Genomic DNA, 18,622 nt, shown 5'->3' on the forward strand with positions numbered 1-18,622 from the left:
TCTCCAACTCTTTTCTTTAAAACATTCTTCCTTGCCACACTAAGCAATGGCTTTTTTTTCCCTGGCTAGCACTGGGATGCCTAAAATTCATTATACCCCTGGAAGAGAGTCAGTCCCTGCTTTGATTAAGCTCCTTTGTCCTCTCTGCATGGCCTTGCATTGCCTGCTCCAAAAGGCAGTAAAAACAGAACTGAAGGCTTGTTGTTTGGGTGTAGAAACTCACTAGATAAATTCAAAATTTGTTTTTTGTATGTCAGACTGAAGATCAAATGTCCCAGTAACATCACTGACAAAATACAAAAAAACATTTGTTTTATTTGGAATAAGTCTAGGCAGTGAAAGAGATGCAGCCTTATAGCAAGTTCTTTGTAATGAACAGAGCTCCTAAATTTGCTGTGCAGGACCCAGCCCTGGCCTGCTCAGAGTGATATCCTGCTTTTGACCTCCACTTTTTGACCGTGTTGGTCCTGAAAATGCTAGTACAGCCATTTGTATGTGTGAGTGCACAGAACCCCCTTCCTCAGGAGGTGCAGTGCCTGTCTTGGGCCCTGGAGCTTGAGCCTTGATTGCTGTCTCTTAGCACTTGTAAGCACTTATAAGCACAAAAGCTAATGGTCACACTTGCAGAATAAACTAATTAAGGGAAAATGCTCAAGCCCTTCGATTTCTGCTCAGCCTTCCCTGGGTAAGAGCAGTGCCTGATCCTCCCGGAAAGGAAGTGCAGCTCAAGGCTGGGAATGCAGAAGCTGGGCAGATGAGTGAGGTTATACCATCAAATGTGTTCATTGCTGTTCACATTCACGTTGTTGGAGAAGGCATCAGTGGCTGAAGGGATGTGTTGCTGCAGCATTCCAGTGGGGAAAGGAAACGTTCCACAGACTGGTAATCACCCCCTTGGGAAGGAAGGAGCTGGATGCCATCCTGATTCTGATACCAGAAATCAGGAGTAGAATGATTCTGTGTGCTGAAGATGAGAATCATCACAAGCCCATGGAATGGCCAAAGAGAAATTATCCCTGCATGCTGTTTAAGGGATTTGTTATTATATTTTGTAGCGGAGTCCTGAACTGATGTTTTCAGTCTTGTCTCTATTTGTTTAAAAGTGCGTTAGCAGTAAATCAAGGTGCATTTCCCCTGTAGGGTTTCCTGTATGTCAAAGCCATGTTAATTCTCTTTGATTTTCTTCCCCTAGCCCCAGCCATTGCTGCAGATCCTTCCTCTCTTTGTCCCTTTGGACATCAAAGGCTCGCAAGGGGACAACCCTGGCGGGAAGCTCCTCCCTGCTCATTAGCCTCCATAAAACAGGAACTCACCTTGGCTAGCTGTGCTTGGAGTCCCATCCTCAGCCCGCTCACTCTTGACACTGGATCTCGGAAGGAAGGGCTTGTGCTTGCTTCAGGAAATCAGACCTGCTTTGGAACTGGACTATTTTGGCTCCCCTTGTAAGAACTCTGGTGGCTCTCTTGGCCCTGCAAGCCCCTCGACGTCACAGTACATGGAAAAATGCAAGCTTTACCAGGTAAGTGCAGGACTCCTTTCCTTTCTACTGCACGGAAAGATCCTAGACTCATGCCAGAAAGGGAGCAAGTGCTCCTGAAGGGCATTACCAGCATCTTAGAAGAGTGCATGGGGCTGGAGAGGATTTAAAACCTCGGTTTTTTCATGTGAGTAGATGAAAAATTGTGCATTTGAGTATTTTTTTTGAGAGCCTTAGAAGATCTTTCTTAAGGGTTTGCTCACAATTGTCCCAAAATTCCTTTACCCACATCACTTTGTGCAGTGTGACCCTTCAGCTGAAGGCTGGAGGTGTTTGTGTATTGTCTGCAAAGCACTGGGTTCTTCAGGTTGAAGGCCTCAGAAAGTTTGGAAATACTTGTAATATTTTTAATAACAGTTCTGATACAAACTCTCTGGTTTTGGGGTTTTTTTCCAATTTCCTGTGTCCTTTGAAAGCATGAACCCCAAGCAGTCATAGCTGACTCCTTCCAGGTTCATGCCCAGCACAGGATTTTTGTGATTTCCTTGGGGTTTCATTATGTTTTCCTTCAGCCCATCTCTTAGCACGCTGTTAATCTCTCCTCTGTGGAGCATGATTGGATTGGGCACAAGGACAGAGATGCCTTGGGACACTAAGGGCCAGCCAAGAGGTGCTGTATTTTTCAGTACAGCTGAACTCTACATTTACTCTGGGGTTTTTCTCTACATCAGAAAGAAAACCAGGCCCAGTTTATCAGAGGCCCATCAGAAGTTACTGTGCAGTCTCAGCTTCCTTGTTCTTCCCCTGCAAGATGTTGTCTCATTCATGAGCAAAATACATGTGCAGTGATTTAGATGATTTCCACCTTTGCTGCTGTTTTGGGTTTTTTCAGTCCCTGCTGTGTTGATCTGATTCATCCTGATTTCTGCCACTGGAATTTTAAGCTGAAAAACAAAAGAGCAGCAATGAAAAGAAAAGCAGACTGAATTATGGATTTTTCATGTTAAAGATCCCAAATATTGCAGTATTCAGCTCATTTTCTTACTGGGTGGTTCTGTGTATGACCCCCTACAGCAGAAATGTTCCAGGTGAGGACTGGATGCATCTGAGAGATGAAGCTGTTGCATTTGTAAAACATCATACTTTTGTTATTGCTAAAAAACTCTCAGGGTCTGAGAAATGAGGCTCCCTCCAGAGGGTTGGGGTGTTTCTGCTGACATTGAGAAGATCAGAGAACATGGGAGGGTTTTTTTGCTTGTTTGCAAGATGAATTTATTAGAAAGCTTTGTATATTGATGTGTATTCCTCCCTGGTGGAGGCTGGATAGCTGAGAGTGTTGGGCTTCACTTGGAAGATAACAGCAACAAATGTAATAATAACTGATTTTAGTGTAGCTTTTTCCCTTATTGGAGTTTTCCCAGTATTGCAAATCCTATCCTACACGTTTTTTGGGAAGGCTGCAACAAATTTTCTGACATTTTAACATTGTCTCAGAAAGGGAAAGTTGATTGAGAAACTGCTTTAGGTGAGACAGCATCTTCTATCCAGAGATCCTCCTCCTAAAACTACTCAATTGTCTCACATTTCTCCTTCTTTCCTTTCTGTCCCCAAGATGACAAAAAAGATACGTACTGCTCATTCTAGATACAGAAACTGTAGCACAAGCTACTCCTATTGGTATAAGGACCTTGAAATCAAACACAGAATAGATTGAAGATCTCTTAATTTTCAGTGCCTTCACCATAGCAGCTTCCTCCCTTTCAACCACATCTGGACATAAAGAACAAGTTTTTGAACAGGCAACATATGGTGTTAGCAACACAAAGATAATGGGAATATTTTTAAAAAAGTAAAACTAGAACTGCTGGAAAAGGTTTAAATCTCTTTCAGATAATAATGGTTTGAAAACCAAGTTGCACAGAAGAGGAAACCATAGAAGTCCAGCTCTCACAAGTTCCACTCAGTGCTTGGACACTCTGCCCAAACCTCTCTGTGCCGTAGTTCCAACACTCAGGCATCTTTGTGGGAGGGTGAGTGCATGAGCCCTGCCATCAGTTACACGGGCACAAACTAGGAGGGGAACAACAATCCAAACAGAATCCTACAAACAGACCCATCACTGCAGGGTCCTGCCAAAGCTGACAGCAGCTCAGTGGATCCACTCCCCAGCTCACACCATTGCTGGGCTCCAGTTCTCATGCAGACTGATCATGTCCTGCTTTTCAGCCTCAGCCTGTGCACACAAACCTGCACAGTGAAAGGCATCAACTGCATTTTCAAACCTCAGCTGCAGCATTTATAGTCCCTGTCTCCTGCAGCATTGTGCTCCTACAGGTGCATTGTGGACTCATGGTAAAAACCAGATTAAAACATCTGCCTTTGATTTTTAATTCAGTGTTGAACTCCTTTCACTTCAACTCCTCTCCACTTCATTGGAAATCTCCCCTCACTAAAGACTCCTGAGATCTGCCTTCTTGTAGTCTCTTTTAATGGCATTGGAATTTGCTTAAAGAAATGTTAATTCGAAAATTCATTTGGGGAAGGAGTGAGCATCTGTCTAGCTAATCAAAACCTGTTTGCATTTATTTGTGACTGGATGGCTCCTGTGGGAAATCAGCCCAATTTTATTGTAACTCCTTTTGATACATGTGCTGCACTGAGCTACCAAATGCATCGTCTCATGGCAGCTTTCATGTCTTTGCAAGAGGATATGGGGGAAGCTTTCGTAAGAAGATGTTAACAGGCTAATCTTGGTGAGCAAACTAGGTGTCACTTCTTGGCCAGTTCATTAATGTTGGATCAAAGCAGAAAAAAGGGCAGAGGATTTTTTTTAAATGCCTAAAGACCTCTACAAACAGACAAAATTACATTTTAATGTTTTCTACTTCTTAATCCTGAGGTAAGAACCACTTAGAGTTGTATTGGGTTGTTTTGGTGGAAAGATGTCCCTTTGTGAAAAAAGCTAATTTCTCTGAAAATAGTTGTCTACTTTTTGTGAATACTCTTTTGAATGCATTACTCAGGAAAGCTGTAACAAGGTAAAAATTACTTTTTTTTTCTGCTATGCTCAAAATAAGATCTTTTCAGGCTGAGAGGCAGAAAAATCTGCTCTTTAAACAAATAGCTGTGCCTGGCTGCTAATGCACCACCCAGAGGGGAACAGCCCAGCTCCTGTGCTGCCCTGCTGAGCAGGCTCCTCACCCCTCCTCAGGACAGTGTTCTTAAACCCTGCTGGGTCTGAGCTCAGCCCACCAGAGCTGTACTGGGTCTCATTCTGACCTAAAATGGAACTGGACTTTTCAGCAGGGCAGCAGCAATCTTGCCTGCCTTACAATATTGCTGAGAGCTCCTGCGGGGGGTTTTAAGGAGGTTTTTAATCCCAATAGCTGTGCAGAGGTGATTGGTGCCATTGACACCAGAGGCAGTTCCTCCAGAATGGTTTCCCTTTCCTCTTCCCCAGGCCCACAGTTGGCCCTGTGCCTCCAAGAGGAAGAGCAGGCAGATTGCAGCCCTGCCATGGTGTGTTACTGAAGAGAACCTTCCACCCCTCTCACAGGCTCCTCAGTGGTGCCCAGTTCCACTTCCAGTTCAGAGCAGCCATTCTCTTCTCAGAATATATTCTGTCCACAGTCTATCTCTGTCACCTCCTTTTCTTGCCTTCACTTACATTTAGGGCTCCTGTCTGTCTCATCTTTGTCTTCTGGGGGCATTTTTCACCTCTGCTACCACCTCCTTGTCATTTTGCCCTATTAGCCACTGGTGGACTTAAAATCTTTCCAGTCCTTTCAGCTTTCACTGTATTCTCTTGATGAAGTGTTTTGTGTAACCCTGATCACACCAGCACAGGGGATTGTGGCTCCCTGCCAGCATGGGTTTTGTAACACTGGAATTTAGGCTGAGTTGGTACAACACACAGATCTTACAAAAGAACCTACGAGCTAAAACCAAACCTGTTGGGAAAGGCTCCCTGCCTCTGAGCCTGCGAAGGAACAGAAATCCTTTGAAGGAGAGGAGCAGTTTTTAGGAGGTTTGTAGTGGCACAGACTGCCCAGAGCAGGGTCAGTTCCCCTCCTGTCTGCCTGCAGTCACTGTCTCTTTTCTCCCTCCAGACGTGAAAGTGCCATGTGAGGCCCTTCCTTCCCCCAGCCTGGAGCCCTTCCCACAGAGCTCCATCGTGGTCACCCTCGAGGACATGGGGCTCTGGATGAAGTTTCACCAGATAGGAACTGAGATGATCATCACCAAATCTGGCAGGTAAGGGGCACAGGACAACTGACCACACAAACCACACCCCTCCAAGCTGCTGGCAAAGTCTCCGGGTGATCATTTTTTGAATGATGACCCTTAAACTCTTTTGTAGCCAGTTATGCAGATGTTCCTGATCCTGGCAGAAGAACTGCACTTTCAGGGTGTCATAGAAGTCCAAACTGTGAAGTGCAAAAGGTCACTTGTGGGGCTGATGTGCTGAGAAAACTCCTGTAGCCTTATCTCACCACTTAACACTGGTGTTCTTCCTGTCACTTTGAGGTTGCTCTGGAAGTGCCCTGGGCTCCCTTTGCCTGGGTCACAGGCAGCAGCAGTTGAGCAGTAAATGTTTGGGTTTGAGTCTGTGTTTGCAGACAAGAATATGGCCCAGACTCTTAAAGATCTGTGTGTGCAGACTCCACTGAAGTATAAATGAGTCATGTATTGTGGAGCTTGCAGTGAAAGAAGATGGAATTGTGAAGCTGTAAAGTATTGTGTCAAAGCTGCTGTGAGCTGGAATAATCCCTTTGGGTAGGGAGGTAGCTGTCAAAGCCTTTTTGCAGAGTCAGAAGTTAAAAGTAGTGGCAGGGAGTATGGGAATAGAAAGCTGGGTGTGCTCTTAGATGAGAGCACGTCTTCTGCCCACGCTCAGGTTTAATCCATCCTCCAGGGCTGTGAGGGCTGCAGCAGGCCAGGAACTACATACAGCCTCCAAATAGTTCCTTTCAAGTTTCCCACTGGTGTGCTAGAGGAATTGGAAGAACAAAAGCTGAAATAGTGTCAGGCCCTCAGTGACTGCTGCCCTTTTAGTGTCTATCCCATCTAAACCCAGAGGACTAAACAGTCCATCAATGAGATGGACAAATGGTCAGTGGCTGGCTGGAGGAATACTGCTCACAGGGCTTTGCACAGTAGTGAGTAAATGTGACATGCTGCTTGATCATTAACAGCCACTGTTCAGAGAAACCATTATACTCTATTTTTCATTTCTCCCTCAGACGAATGTTTCCTCAATGCAAAATCAAAGTCTCTGGCTTAATCCCGTATGCCAAGTACCTCATGCTGGTAGATTTTGTGCCAATGGATAACTTCAGGTACAAGGTAAGTACCTTAAATAACTGAATTTATGCTGTCCTTTCATCTTTGTTTGAAATAGATTAATCTTTATGCTTCACTTGTCACACTGATAAATAAATTCTCTTTGGACAAAGTTCAGAAGTAATTGATGGATTTTATGTCTCTCTGGAGTTATTTGTCAGTTTTGCTTGGGGAGCAGCTGGAAAGGTACCTAATTTTCATTGTAAGCAGTACAGTTTTAATCATGATTAATGTCGGACTTTTCTGGCAGCCATAGGGAGAAAGGGAGGAAAAATGAGGCCTAAACTTGGAGCTGATTTGGTAACATGATCATGGCTCATAAGAGAGTCTGCTACTTGTGCTTCAGAGGAGTGCACTGAATTGACAGTGAAGCAAACTTGCTGGGCCTTTTCTGTATCGAAAGCATTTTTTTTAAGCTCCAGATTTCTGTCTTTCCCTTCACAGTGGAATAAAGATCAGTGGGAAGTTGCTGGAAAAGCAGAGCCCCAGCTCCCTTGTCGCACCTATGTCCATCCAGATTCCCCAGCTCCTGGCAGCCACTGGATGAAAGAACCTGTCTCCTTCCAAAAACTGAAGCTCACTAACAACACTCTGGATCAACATGGGCATGTAGGTTGTGCTGTACTCTCTTGGAATTTATTGCAGATGAACTTTGTGGGAAATAAGTAGGATTTTTGAGAAATTAGATGATGTAGAAGTTAAAACACATCCAAGTGTCCTCTCTTCCTCCCTCAGCTCAGCCCTTGTGCCCTCTTAGCTCCCTGCCAGGGAAGGCATGGATCTGTTCTGTCACTGCAGGGGCTTGCTGGAGACACCAATCCCAGCAGGAGTCCCTGCTTGGAAATGGGTGTCCTGGGAGTCTGCACAGGGGATCTGCAGTGGTGGCACATGGAAACCTTGTCCCTTGTGTGTCCCAGATCATCCTGCACTCCATGCACCGTTACAAGCCGCGCTTCCACATCGTGCAGGCCGATGACCTCTTCAGTGTCCGCTGGAGCATCTTCCAGGTGTTCAGCTTCCCTGAGACTGTCTTCACCTCTGTCACTGCCTACCAGAATGAGCAGGTATGGTGTGCAGGCTCTGCTTCTGGGCACGCTGTGAAATGCTGGCTGTAAAATTCCTGTAGAGGAAGGTGGCTCCTTCCTGTCTGCTCATCCTGGGCACCTGTGGTGAACAGTGGGAAGAAATAGGAACATTGTGGTTCCTGTGGAAAACATCTCCTCCGTGATGAGTCATGCACTTTGATGGTACTGACTGCACTGTCAGTGACACAGAACTCCAAATGCAATAAAAAGTATGACTGCAGGTCCAGATACAGATCCTCACCCTGTATATGTCTCTAGTCAGATGAATCCCACCCAAATTCCAGCTGACCCTGGCAGGGTCACTTCTCTCTGTGGGTCAGTTCCTGATCCATGATGGGAGTTGCTGGGAGAGCTGAGATACTGTGGCAAGGCCATGTCCAAAACCCTCACACAGTTTATCTCTTGTGATAAATACAGTTTATCTCTTGTGATGAATATCTTGTGATAAAGGTGAAGGTCTTGGAACATTCACTGTGATGTTGAGTCTTGTTCTTTTCATTTAAAGATTACAAAGCTCAAGATTGACAATAATCCATTTGCTAAAGGTTTCCGTGAACATGGGAAGAACACTCGAAGGTAAACTCTCTTTTCATTTCAGTTTGTTTCTAGCTGGAGTTCACTTGTGAATTTTACCCAAGGTCTTTGAACAAAACTCTACCAGCCAGCTCTGCTGAGCCTGCTGCATTGTGCACACTGCATTTCCCTGTATCTGGGAGTGATGTCCCTCTGTGCAGCCTCTTCTCAAGAGACTTGGGGAGTGGGAGGTGACAATTCCTACAGAAATGTGGGAGGTGTGACAAATTTGAGACCTGCACTCTCTTGCACATTGGAGCTAGACTGGAGTCTGACATGTGAATAGCAGTGATAACAGGAGTCCACAGCAGACCATTTGGTCTCTTGGAGATCAGCTTGATTGTGACATTTGGAGGCTCCCTTGACTCCTTTCCCTGTGGGTGGAAAAGTGTCTCTTCCAGGGGGAGATTTTGTCTGCAAGAGGGAAGATGGATCCAATACCAGTGAGATCTTATGCTTGGTCTGAGGGCAGCCAGTGGATGAGTTGAAAAAACCAGATTAAATTGCAGCCCCAGACTGGCAACAGAGAAGGAAAAAAATGGAGTTTTTTTCCAAGCAGAAAATGTTACAAAAATATCTGAGATTTTGTTTTGTGTTATTTTATGCCTGAAAAAAAATCTCCTCAAAAAAAAATTTCCTGATGAAAAAAGGCCAAAACTGACTCTTTTTTACTTAAACTCTAAAAATGCTATGGATTTTCTTTCCCCTCCTAATAGCATCCCTGCCTATATATCTAGGCAAAAAGCTTACATCCAAGCTACCCCCACATCTTGTTTCTTTCCAGGGAAGGACGAGCCAAATGCCAGAAGCCCAGTCCAGCCAAGAGCCAGAAGAGGAAGCTGCCTGAGGAAAAGGAACCTGCTGCTGAGGAACGTGGTAATATTGATCACAGCAAACCCAGAGAAAGATATTCAGGAAATTTTTCAAGCTAAATCATTCCTTGCTCCAGTGCAGGGGCTATTCCCTTAAGGCAGAAGGACTGCAGCAGGTGGTTGTGTGTTTCCTTCCACCATCCTGATGCAGTGATTACTGCAACTGCCAACAGACCATTGTGAGCTTTGCCTCCCTCTTCCCCTTTCTCATTCTTTCCCATTCTTTCTTTTCCCTGCTTTGAGTCAGATTTTGAGAAAGATGAGAATGCAGACGTGAAGGAAGAGAGTAACCCTGTGGTGGTGAGCAGTGGATATCCCTTCTGGGGCTCGGAGCAGAACAGCAGCCAGGCCTTCCCTGCAGCCTCACCAGTGCCTGCTGACCAGAGGGAGGCTCTGGCCAGAGAGCAGCAGGTGCCAACACCATCCTACCACACATATCGGTGAGTGCTGCCTTCTGCTCCAAAGCCACACTTCAGCTGATGGGATTCCTCTTCTTCTGCTGGGCATTCCCTAAGAAAAACAGCCAGCTGGGAATAGGGGGAGGATCCCTTTCTGTTGGAGAGCACATGTGGTTGAGAGATGGGAGATTAGCATGGACATAGGTCCAAAGGTAGCCTTTCTCTTCTAGTTCAAACCCAGTGGTTCTGGGCATGCTCATCTCTGTCCCAAAATGCTCTCCCAGCCATCTCTGAGTACTAGAGAGCTTGCCTGTCCTTTGGAGGAAGTGTTGGAGGACTCCAGTCCTTTTTCCTTCCTCATTGCAAAACTGGGTGTGAGTCCAGACTAGAACTTAGCCTGAACTAAGGTAGTCTGGACTCACCTTCTCTGGCATTTCATTTTTCTGTGTGACAGTGAGGCCTGGGCTAAAATCCACAGTAACAGTAAGATGAAGCAATAGGCAAGGGGAAGAGCTTGCCCTGCTTTTCCCCAGAGAATATTTGTGGGTTTTCCATGGTTTTCCACTCTGGTAGGTCTGACTTGCTCTTCTCTCTGCCCTTGGGCCCAGGTTCCATGAAGCTGGGGACAGCCAGCAGCTTCCCAGCCGTGACACCGCGACCTTGAACGATTTCCGGGCAAGGTGCCACGCCTTGGATCTCGCCATGGTGCCCGAGCATGACTCCAAACAGCTCCCAGAGGGCTTCACCAACCTGCCCCCACTGCCCCCACCTCTGCCTCCTCCCCAGGACTACACAGGAGTGGTGAACATGGCTCTGGACTCTGTGGGGAAAGCTGGGGCCCGGGCGCCCATGTACAGTCCCTATGGCACCGAGCAGGGCCTGGGGCAGTGGGTGGTACCTTCCCACAGCCAGTACAGGGCAATGAGCTACTCGGCCTTCTCCACGGAGTACAACACACAAGGAACTCCAGGACATGCCCATGGCACCATGGCAGAGTGGAGCCAGTACCCTCTGTTCCCCTACGCTTGCTGGTGAATGGAGAGGACCCTTCCCAGTGAAAAAACTGAAAGAAAATTGTAAATGAGATTGAATTTACTGTTGGACTTGTGAAGTTTTGCCTACACTAGGCAGAGGTATTGCTGCAAGCAGTAGCATGGGACACCTTCACTTCCTTGTGTCCTTGCACAACAACCCTCACCATATTTCACAAGCAGTGGTTGAACTGGTGGCTGCCAGAGCCATGTCATTGTGGATCAAGTTCAATGTGTTGTGCAGTGGGTTTTTTTCCCAGCAGGAGCAGGAAACCACAGGTCTTCAAGAACAGAATTTAAAGAGCTGCTGAACTTGCAGTCAGTGTTGGCGGTTTCCAACAACCCTTCCTCTTGGGACTTGTACAAGGAGATAGGGGCTGAGGACTTCCAGTAAGCCATCCACGTGGCCAAAAAGCTGTAGAAAACATTGCAAAGGCAAGCAAAGCAAGCAATCCTGGTGAACTCTGAGCAGCTTCCTCAGTCAGTGTAGTCAAAGTAAAGCTAGAGTCTTGCCTTTCTTCCAGCAGCAGATGAGAGTAAAATGCACAACGAGGTGTGTCTGGAGCACAGCAGGGGGAGAGTTTGCAGAGTCTGCAGGCAGGGGAGAGTGTTCCATGCAGGAGAAGTAGCAGCAAGGCTGTGTGTGGTGCCTTCCTGTCCCCGTGTCCATCCCTCCTCTGCCAGCCCTAGATTTGAGGTCAGTGAAACACTCTTCATTCTGTGGAGGTGGAGGGATGTGGTTCATGGAATGTGGGGGGCTCCTCTGGGGCTTTCCAAGGTTGTCAGAAGCAGGGCCATGAACAGCAGTGCTCTGTGTCACTCCAGCCTCTTCCTTTAGAGGGAAAGGAAATTTTCCACTGCGAACTTACTCCTCCTGCTCTCTGCCACCCCTGGAGATTATCATTTATAGCTGTGGTTCCTGCACTGCTCTGTGAGTGTGTGAAGTTATCTCACCTGTTTGGGAGTCTGCAGGGATCTGTCCATGTTTAGTTATCAGAGTGGTTCCACCTCCCTCCCCTGTGGTCCCATCCCGGGCAGGAGCAGCCTGTGCACGGCCATGCAATCAGGGATTCTTTTCATCTTCCTCTTAGAAGGGGAAGGCCCTCCCTGTTTGCCCAAGTGCAGATGGCCCTGGCACTGGGGACGTGGTGACACAGACTCATTGCTTCTCAGGGAGGATAGACATGCTGCTAGGTGTTATTTAGGGAATGTTTTCCTGTCACACTAATAGCTGCTGTGTGACCTGCAGCCCTCAGTAGGCACTGAGGTGTGTCATTTAGCCTGTGTGCCAGGTGGTTTTCTGTGTGCACACACGTGTGAGAGTGTGTGTGTAGCAAGATGTTATCTCTGAGCAGGCCTGTGCAGTTTGTGCCTCAGGACCCCTGTGCAGGGACACTAGGAAAGGCTGTGCGCCAGGTTTTTGGGGCACCAGCTCCTCACTGTGCATTTGCATAGCGTAGGGATGTTGAGCCATGTTGTTATTGTTAAAATGACTGTGAAAAGCAGCCCTGTAAATTTGTGGGCTCAGCTACAATGACTGTTTTCTTATTTAAATTGTATATTGCAAACTGCTTTTGTACCGCAATTATGATATGTACAGAGCAGCTGAGTACTTCTCCTGGTCTTCCCAGGATTTGAGGAGGTACAGCATTGAAATAAAGGTCAGACTTTGCCACAGTACATGTACATAATGCCCTGTGAGCCTCCTTTTTGATGGCACCCTGGCCATTAGTGATTTGTACCTGCTGTGTGTGACACACATGTAGATGTGAACAACTCTCTTAAAAAGAAATCTGGCTGGTGAAACAAAATGTGGAGCAGGCCTTTGTTAATATCAAAATATCATGATTTCCTGCTGTCCAAATGCCAGCTGTGTGAAGGCTGGTCAGCTGTAAAAGGCTGTCTCTGGCCATTAGTAGTTAATTTTGCTACTGTCCTTCCCATCTTGGAAATGAGAGGAGCAGAATGGCGGGGGAGGTGAGTGAGTGCCTTGAGCACCATGTGCAGGGACCCCGAGGGGGTACTTTGTGCATGGGATCGCTGCCAGCAGCATGCACACAAGAGACAAAGAGAGAATGAATCCTCCCACAGGCTACCTGGTTGGATCTGTTTCTTTATCTTGGTAGCTGGGATGTGTTTCCCTGTCACAGAGCGCTAATGAGGATGAAAAGCTGCAGTGAGCATGAGTAACTGAGGACAGTTGGGCAGCACTGGGGAATCCCTGTGAAAATAGGAGTGCAATGCCGTTTCTTTCAAACCTTTGCAGTAGCAGTGCAGGTGCTGCTGCCCCCTGGGCCTGTCGGTAGAGCTGGTTTGGCAGACGGCTCTGTGCTGGGGTAAAAGACTCGGCTTTGTGCCTAGGACGAGCCATCAATTACTCATCAGCCTTCTGTTGCGACAGGACTGCTCGCCCTTCTCCAGTGAATCATCCGGCTTGCAGAAGTACCTATCCTTTCTCTCTGATTAGAGACTAGCTCGGCTTGTTCGGGAAGCCTTGGGAGATTTTGCCTGTAGGTGTGCTCTGGACTCTGCTCCCGCCCCCTCCCTGTGCAGCTCCCACTGGCTTGTTTTCTTCAGCTGTGGCATTTCAAGCCTGTACGAGCTCGACTGAAATGCTGGTTTTGCACGCATGTGAGATAATGTAATGCCTCTGACAGCTTCAATAAAAGGAAATGAGACATGTGGAAGTCAGGCCATTAAGACTAATAAAATAAACTCAAAAGTGTAGGTTTTGTGAATCTTTCTCAAGCACAACGTGCTGTGCTTCATGTTACCTGGGGCCAGTTTGTACATGCGTGACACGCTGTTGATTTCAGCATTCATTGTTCTCCACAGTGTGTTCAGCGAGCCTCAGGTTATCTGCTCACCCTGCTAGATGTGAGTCAGGCTCTTGCACCAATTCTTTGCAGCAAATTGTTTATTTTCTCTGTGTTTTCTGCTCCTCTCCTGCAGAGAAGTTACATAAGGAGGAGGGCAAATGGACTATAAATGGGATCTAGGTAAATGTCCTATGGGAAAATAAAGATCTTGATTTATTTTGGTTTCTCCTACTGGTTTTTGCAGCCTTAAGCCTTGTTGGACACTGCTTCAATGCAGATGGGAATGGCAGAGAAACGCTTTCTTGCCGATGCTGCGGTTCTTGCCCAGGCAGCTGCAGGCTCCGCAGTTTCCCTGGCACAGCGAGCTCCCAGCTCTGCCCACAGCCCTGTGGGGACACGGCGAGCCCGCCCGGCCCGCAGGCGGTGGCCTCTGAACTTGGACCTGCGCTGGCTCTGCAGAAACAACTTCCAGCTGGTTTCGCTAAGAACTTTTCTAATTTCCAGGTGCTGCAGGGAGAAGGATGTGCTTGGTGCGAGCCAAGCTCTGGGACGGCGCCGCTGGCCGAGCTCCGCCCCGGGGCCGGCGCCCGGAGCGGGGCGAGCCCTCACGCGTGTGGGGCAGGGCAGGGCAGGGCAGGGCCTGCCCGGCCCGCGGGGCTCCGAGCGGGCCGAGAAGGCTCCCGGTCTGCAGAGGGGCCTGAGGAGATAGGGGAGCAGCATTTCCATGCTGGGCTGGGGCTCTTGGAACACCTGGTGCTGGGCAGCCAGACTGGGCAGGACTCCTGGCTTGCTTTGGGCTGACCCCAATGCCGGGATGGGCTGTCTGTCCTGGTGCTCCTTGAGCCTCCCAGGAGACTGCCATGCACATTTCCTTGGGCAGCCCAAGTACCGGCTCACTTTAGGCTCACTTTAAGGCAAAGCAGTGCAGACCCCCCCTCCCAGGAATAACAACATTCTTTCAAGTCAAATGGGTTTTTATTGCAAAGCTTAAAACTCAATTAATTCCCAAGCCCTAGGGTGGGATCCATGCAGGGGGGAGGCAGCATTTGGCTGGAGTAACAGGCGGTGCTGGTCACCTGCTGTGGGCAGCTGGAGCGGCTCCAGGCCTCATCCCTGCTGCCTGCCAGAGCTGCCCACCATGCAGCTTCATGTCCCTGCCCACCCTTGGCCTCCAGGTACTCTCTGAGTGCCAAGAGCAAAGAGAGAGGGATAAAACTGTGCAGGGCCGGCTGGGGAATGGAGGCACTTGTGTGGATGCTGGTGGGGGTGGGCTGCTCTGTGTCCCTCAGCTGCTCTGGGCACAGCCGCTCTCAGAGCCATGGCCTTGCTGCAGTGTCAGCGGCTGAGAGGGAGGCCTGTCCTGCCTCTGGGGCTCTGCTCCCAGCCCTCTGCTGCTGGCCTGCCCTCCTGCTCCTCCAGGTAAACTGCTTTTTACTGTCCTGCCTTGCAAAGCTGTAGTGAGTAAGAGCTAAATGTGCTTTCTGGACATTACAACAGGAGGAACACAGGAAGAGGCTTACAGGACACAGTGAAGGGAGTAGGAAAGGTGTTTCTCCCCCATGGCACACAACATGCATGTCCCAGAACAAACCCAGAAGCGTTCTTGAAACCTGGGCCTGAGCAGAAGTGTCAGACAAAATTTTAACGGAGGGTGAAGCAAACCTTTGATGCAGGGTTGAGAAGAGGTGCTGCAGCTGTGCTCAGCAGTGTTGCTGTTCAACTTAGTTTAGTGTTATTTCTTTTTTGTTTTTCCAAGTCGTGTGAGTTTGTTTTATGACCTGAAGCACTTTGCTGTGGGGCGCTGGATTGCCTCTGACACTTCTCTAATACTCAATTTCTTTTCTTTGAACATGCAGGTGTACAGCTACAGTGTTCCTGCCCAGACAGCGCCCTGCTTGGTGAGTGTAATGGATAGATTTAATTTTAATCTCCTACATTTCTTTGGGGACATGCTGAGATTTTTATTTCCTCCTCCTCTATTTTTACTGAAGAGGGTAAATTATGTGCCTCTATAAAGCAGAGTGGGCAGCCAGTGATACAGGATGGGCACTCCCATCAGTCATGCACCAGGCATAAAGCACTGCTCACTTTCAGTATCGCTGCCTCTCGATGTACAAGTATGACTGTACATGTAAAACAGCAGCTGTTCACAGGAGAGACTTCCTGTGTGCTGGCACTGTCACTCCAGCTCCCATCTGTGGGGTCGCAAAGCAGGGGCACCTGTGGTCTCTGTAACTGTAGGTCCTTGCCGGGAGATGGTGCATTAAGGGTGATCTGCGTGGAAGTGCTGGTGTGGAGCAGGCAGGGATGAGTCAGGCGTGGTTCCTGTCACTCCACGAGGTCTGTCCCCATGCTGAGCAGCCAGCCCTCTGCTCCCCCACAGTCTGGTTTGGGCTCTGCTTTGCCATCTAGAAGGAGCTTAGTGGAGACAGAGCAACTCAGGCTCTGCCCAGCAGCATACGGTGAGGGGGAAATGGGAATTGCTTCAGTAAGCTAAAGTCAGCCCTCCAGGGATAAAGGCAGTGAACTCGAGCAGTGGAGGGGATGTGATCAAACCCGCTGTTCACCAGAAGGATGTGCTGAGCATTGCACTGACATGGACTGAATGACACTAATGTGCTCCGTATAGAGCCCCTGGGGACACGAGGGCATTTTGTAAATCCTGGATGAGAAAGCTCGGCCAGGAGAGCGGTGTTCTGCCCCCCAGGCTGGGCTGGCGCTCCCGGAGCCGCCGCATGTTCCCCGTCCTGCCCGTATGGCTGTTAATGGCCTTGTCCTGCCTCCATCCTCAGGGAATAATTGCCTCACACTTGAGCAAATGTGCTCGGTGTTTGAAAGGAGTCTATCGATTTGTGCGTATTCCTGAAAGCCTCGCAGGGCCCTGTTCCCTTTGAAGTGTAAAAGCATCTGTCTGTCTCTGCTTCTCGAGCAGTCTCCCGCTCCATTTGCATCTCCTCTCGGGCTGCCCAGGAATCCTTCCCTGGCCCCATGCCGTGCTCCGGTTTTGGCTGCTGGGAGGGCTCCCTGCCACGGGAAGATGGGACTTGGAGACAAAGGTGCAAAGCTTCAGTCTGGGGAGGGGATTGAGCTCAGCTTGCAGCTGGGGGTACTCAGGCTGGAGCTGTTCCTGGAAGTTAGTTTCTAGTAGACAGACTGGGAGGGTTCTTGTTGGGTACTTATCTGTGGTGGGTGTGTTAATCAGGAAGGAGAGGAAATAGCCTCTGGCTTCTCCCAACCTTAGCACTTCACTTCCCAAGCCAGACTTACCAGCACTGGTTGGTAAGGAAGAGGGTCAGATCTGGACTGCCTTGGATAATCCACCATGTGGGAGCTGAGTTGCACAGGAATGACCAGAACCCTTGATGGTTCTCGGATGTGCATCTGAACAAATGCTACTGAAATGTTACCAGTCCCTGGTCTGTGTGTGGGAATTCAGCCTGTGATTGTCCCCACCCCACCCCCCTGGACAATGGGACTGGCCCTGGATGGACTGCTTGTCCCTCCCAGGGCATTTTCCTGTTGGCACAACCTTACAGGGGTGATTGCATTCCTGGAGCTAAGACGCAGAGCTCTGACACTCCTTGGTCATCCCTGAGGTGGTGGTGGGGGCACAGAGCAGATAACTCCAGGCTGGAATTGCAGGGGCTGCTGTAGCCGCTGCCATCCAGCACCTCCCAGATGGTGCTCTGGGTTTCCTATTTCAAGGGGGCCCCAGTGGAGCAGCCGTGGCACCTCGCTGCTGGAGGCAGTAAATGGGCTCCCATCTGGTTTTAATGATCAGTAGCACTTTGGTGCTTGTTTATTCCTGTGTTTTATGCTTCAGCAATAAAATACTGCTTCAGTTTGTTCAATCCATCCTATGCTGGATGCAGATGAGTTCACAGCCTCTGACAAAGAGGTCCCAGCGGCATACAGGATGTTGTCTGTTTTGGGGTTTTTTTAGACAGCTGGGCAGAATCAGATGATGTATTGACTTTTGAAACACAAACATCAGTGGACAGCATAGAAGGCAGGGCACACAGCTCATCATGTCTAGCAAAGAAATCATGTCCTTAGATTAAAGAAGACTTGGTTCTGGAGCTGGAACTGTCTGCCCTTCTATCCTCCACAGGGCAGCACAGAGCTCTAGTATGGAGACTGAATGAAGTTAGTCTTTAAACCAGATATTCAAGGAAATTTTAGTCCCAAAGTGCTGCCTGTGGCAGTCACTGAGCTGCAGCATTGTGCTATAGCCATCCCACCACAGCCCACAGTGGCAGTCGAAGTAGCAGAAGCACTGGCAGGGCCACATCTTGCCATGGGCACACACCAGCTCTGTGACAGGTTCCTGGTGCCACCATGCTCGGGGCAGCTATGGTGGGCTGGGAGCTGTACAAAATTCTTTGGGGTCAATGCAGTCATCTATTAAATTAATCTAAGGGGGCAACTGTCTGCAAGGGGCTGTGGGGCTTTCTTCCTGACCCCAGCACACTCATGTGCCAGCAGCTCTGGTGCTGAGGGAATTGTCCTCTGAAGGGACAGGCAGTAACACCTGGCATATCTCTGGCACTCAGGACCTGGGATCCTGAATCAGTTCTGCAAAAGCCAGTTAAAGCTTTTCAGCATCTCTGCTGCAGGGTAGGTGGGGACACTAAGGCAAAGTAAAGACAGTAAACCACAGGGGGAGAAACAGGCTCTTTGTCTTCCTTTTGACTTTTATGGAGACCTGGAAACATTTCGCTTTCCCATTTAACATTCGTCTTCTACCCTAATGGTAGAGAAACGTTCTTCTCCACTTTATTTCCCAGCTGTATGCTCCTTGGAGGATCTTTAACTTCCCTCTAAAGAGCATTGATTTTCTGCAGAGACCCTTTTTCCCAACAGTTTGTCAAGGCTTGAAGCTTTAGGTAGCAACTAAAGGGAGAAGAATTTTAACAAACTAATTAACCTCCCTCCAAGTCATTCAGGGTCTGTTCCCTTGGTGCCACTGGTGTTGCATTTGTGCTAATTTCCCCTGGAAGGTCTAATGTAGGGAGAGCGATTAA

General features: G+C 48.4%; 1 protein-coding gene across 1 annotated transcript; it reads left to right on the forward strand.

Annotated features, from left to right (window-relative positions):
- Positions 1 to 3,089: 3,089 nt before the first annotated feature.
- On the forward strand, positions 3,090 to 13,762 carry LOC103818003 (T-box-containing protein TBX6L). Its single transcript, XM_050980731.1, has 9 exons — positions 3,090 to 3,105; positions 5,587 to 5,731; positions 6,721 to 6,823; positions 7,265 to 7,429; positions 7,738 to 7,884; positions 8,411 to 8,481; positions 9,263 to 9,354; positions 9,598 to 9,790; positions 10,357 to 13,762. Exons 1-9 carry the CDS (start codon positions 3,090 to 3,092, stop codon positions 10,781 to 10,783), a joined length of 1,359 nt encoding a protein of 452 aa, XP_050836688.1. The 3' UTR covers positions 10,784 to 13,762.
- Positions 13,763 to 18,622: the final 4,860 nt, after the last annotated feature.

Source organism: Serinus canaria, chromosome 15 (genome assembly GCF_022539315.1).
Source record: "Serinus canaria isolate serCan28SL12 chromosome 15, serCan2020, whole genome shotgun sequence".
NCBI classification, from domain to species: domain Eukaryota; kingdom Metazoa; phylum Chordata; class Aves; order Passeriformes; family Fringillidae; genus Serinus; species Serinus canaria.

Bases quoted from the DNA above. Each gene is read 5' to 3' on its own strand.
- LOC103818003 (XM_050980731.1), top strand. The intron at 5,732-6,720 runs GTAAGGGGCACA...TTTCTCCCTCAG, and splicing joins ATCATCACCAAATCTGGCAG to ACGAATGTTTCCTCAATGCA. The intron at 6,824-7,264 runs GTAAGTACCTTA...TTCCCTTCACAG, and splicing joins TGGATAACTTCAGGTACAAG to TGGAATAAAGATCAGTGGGA.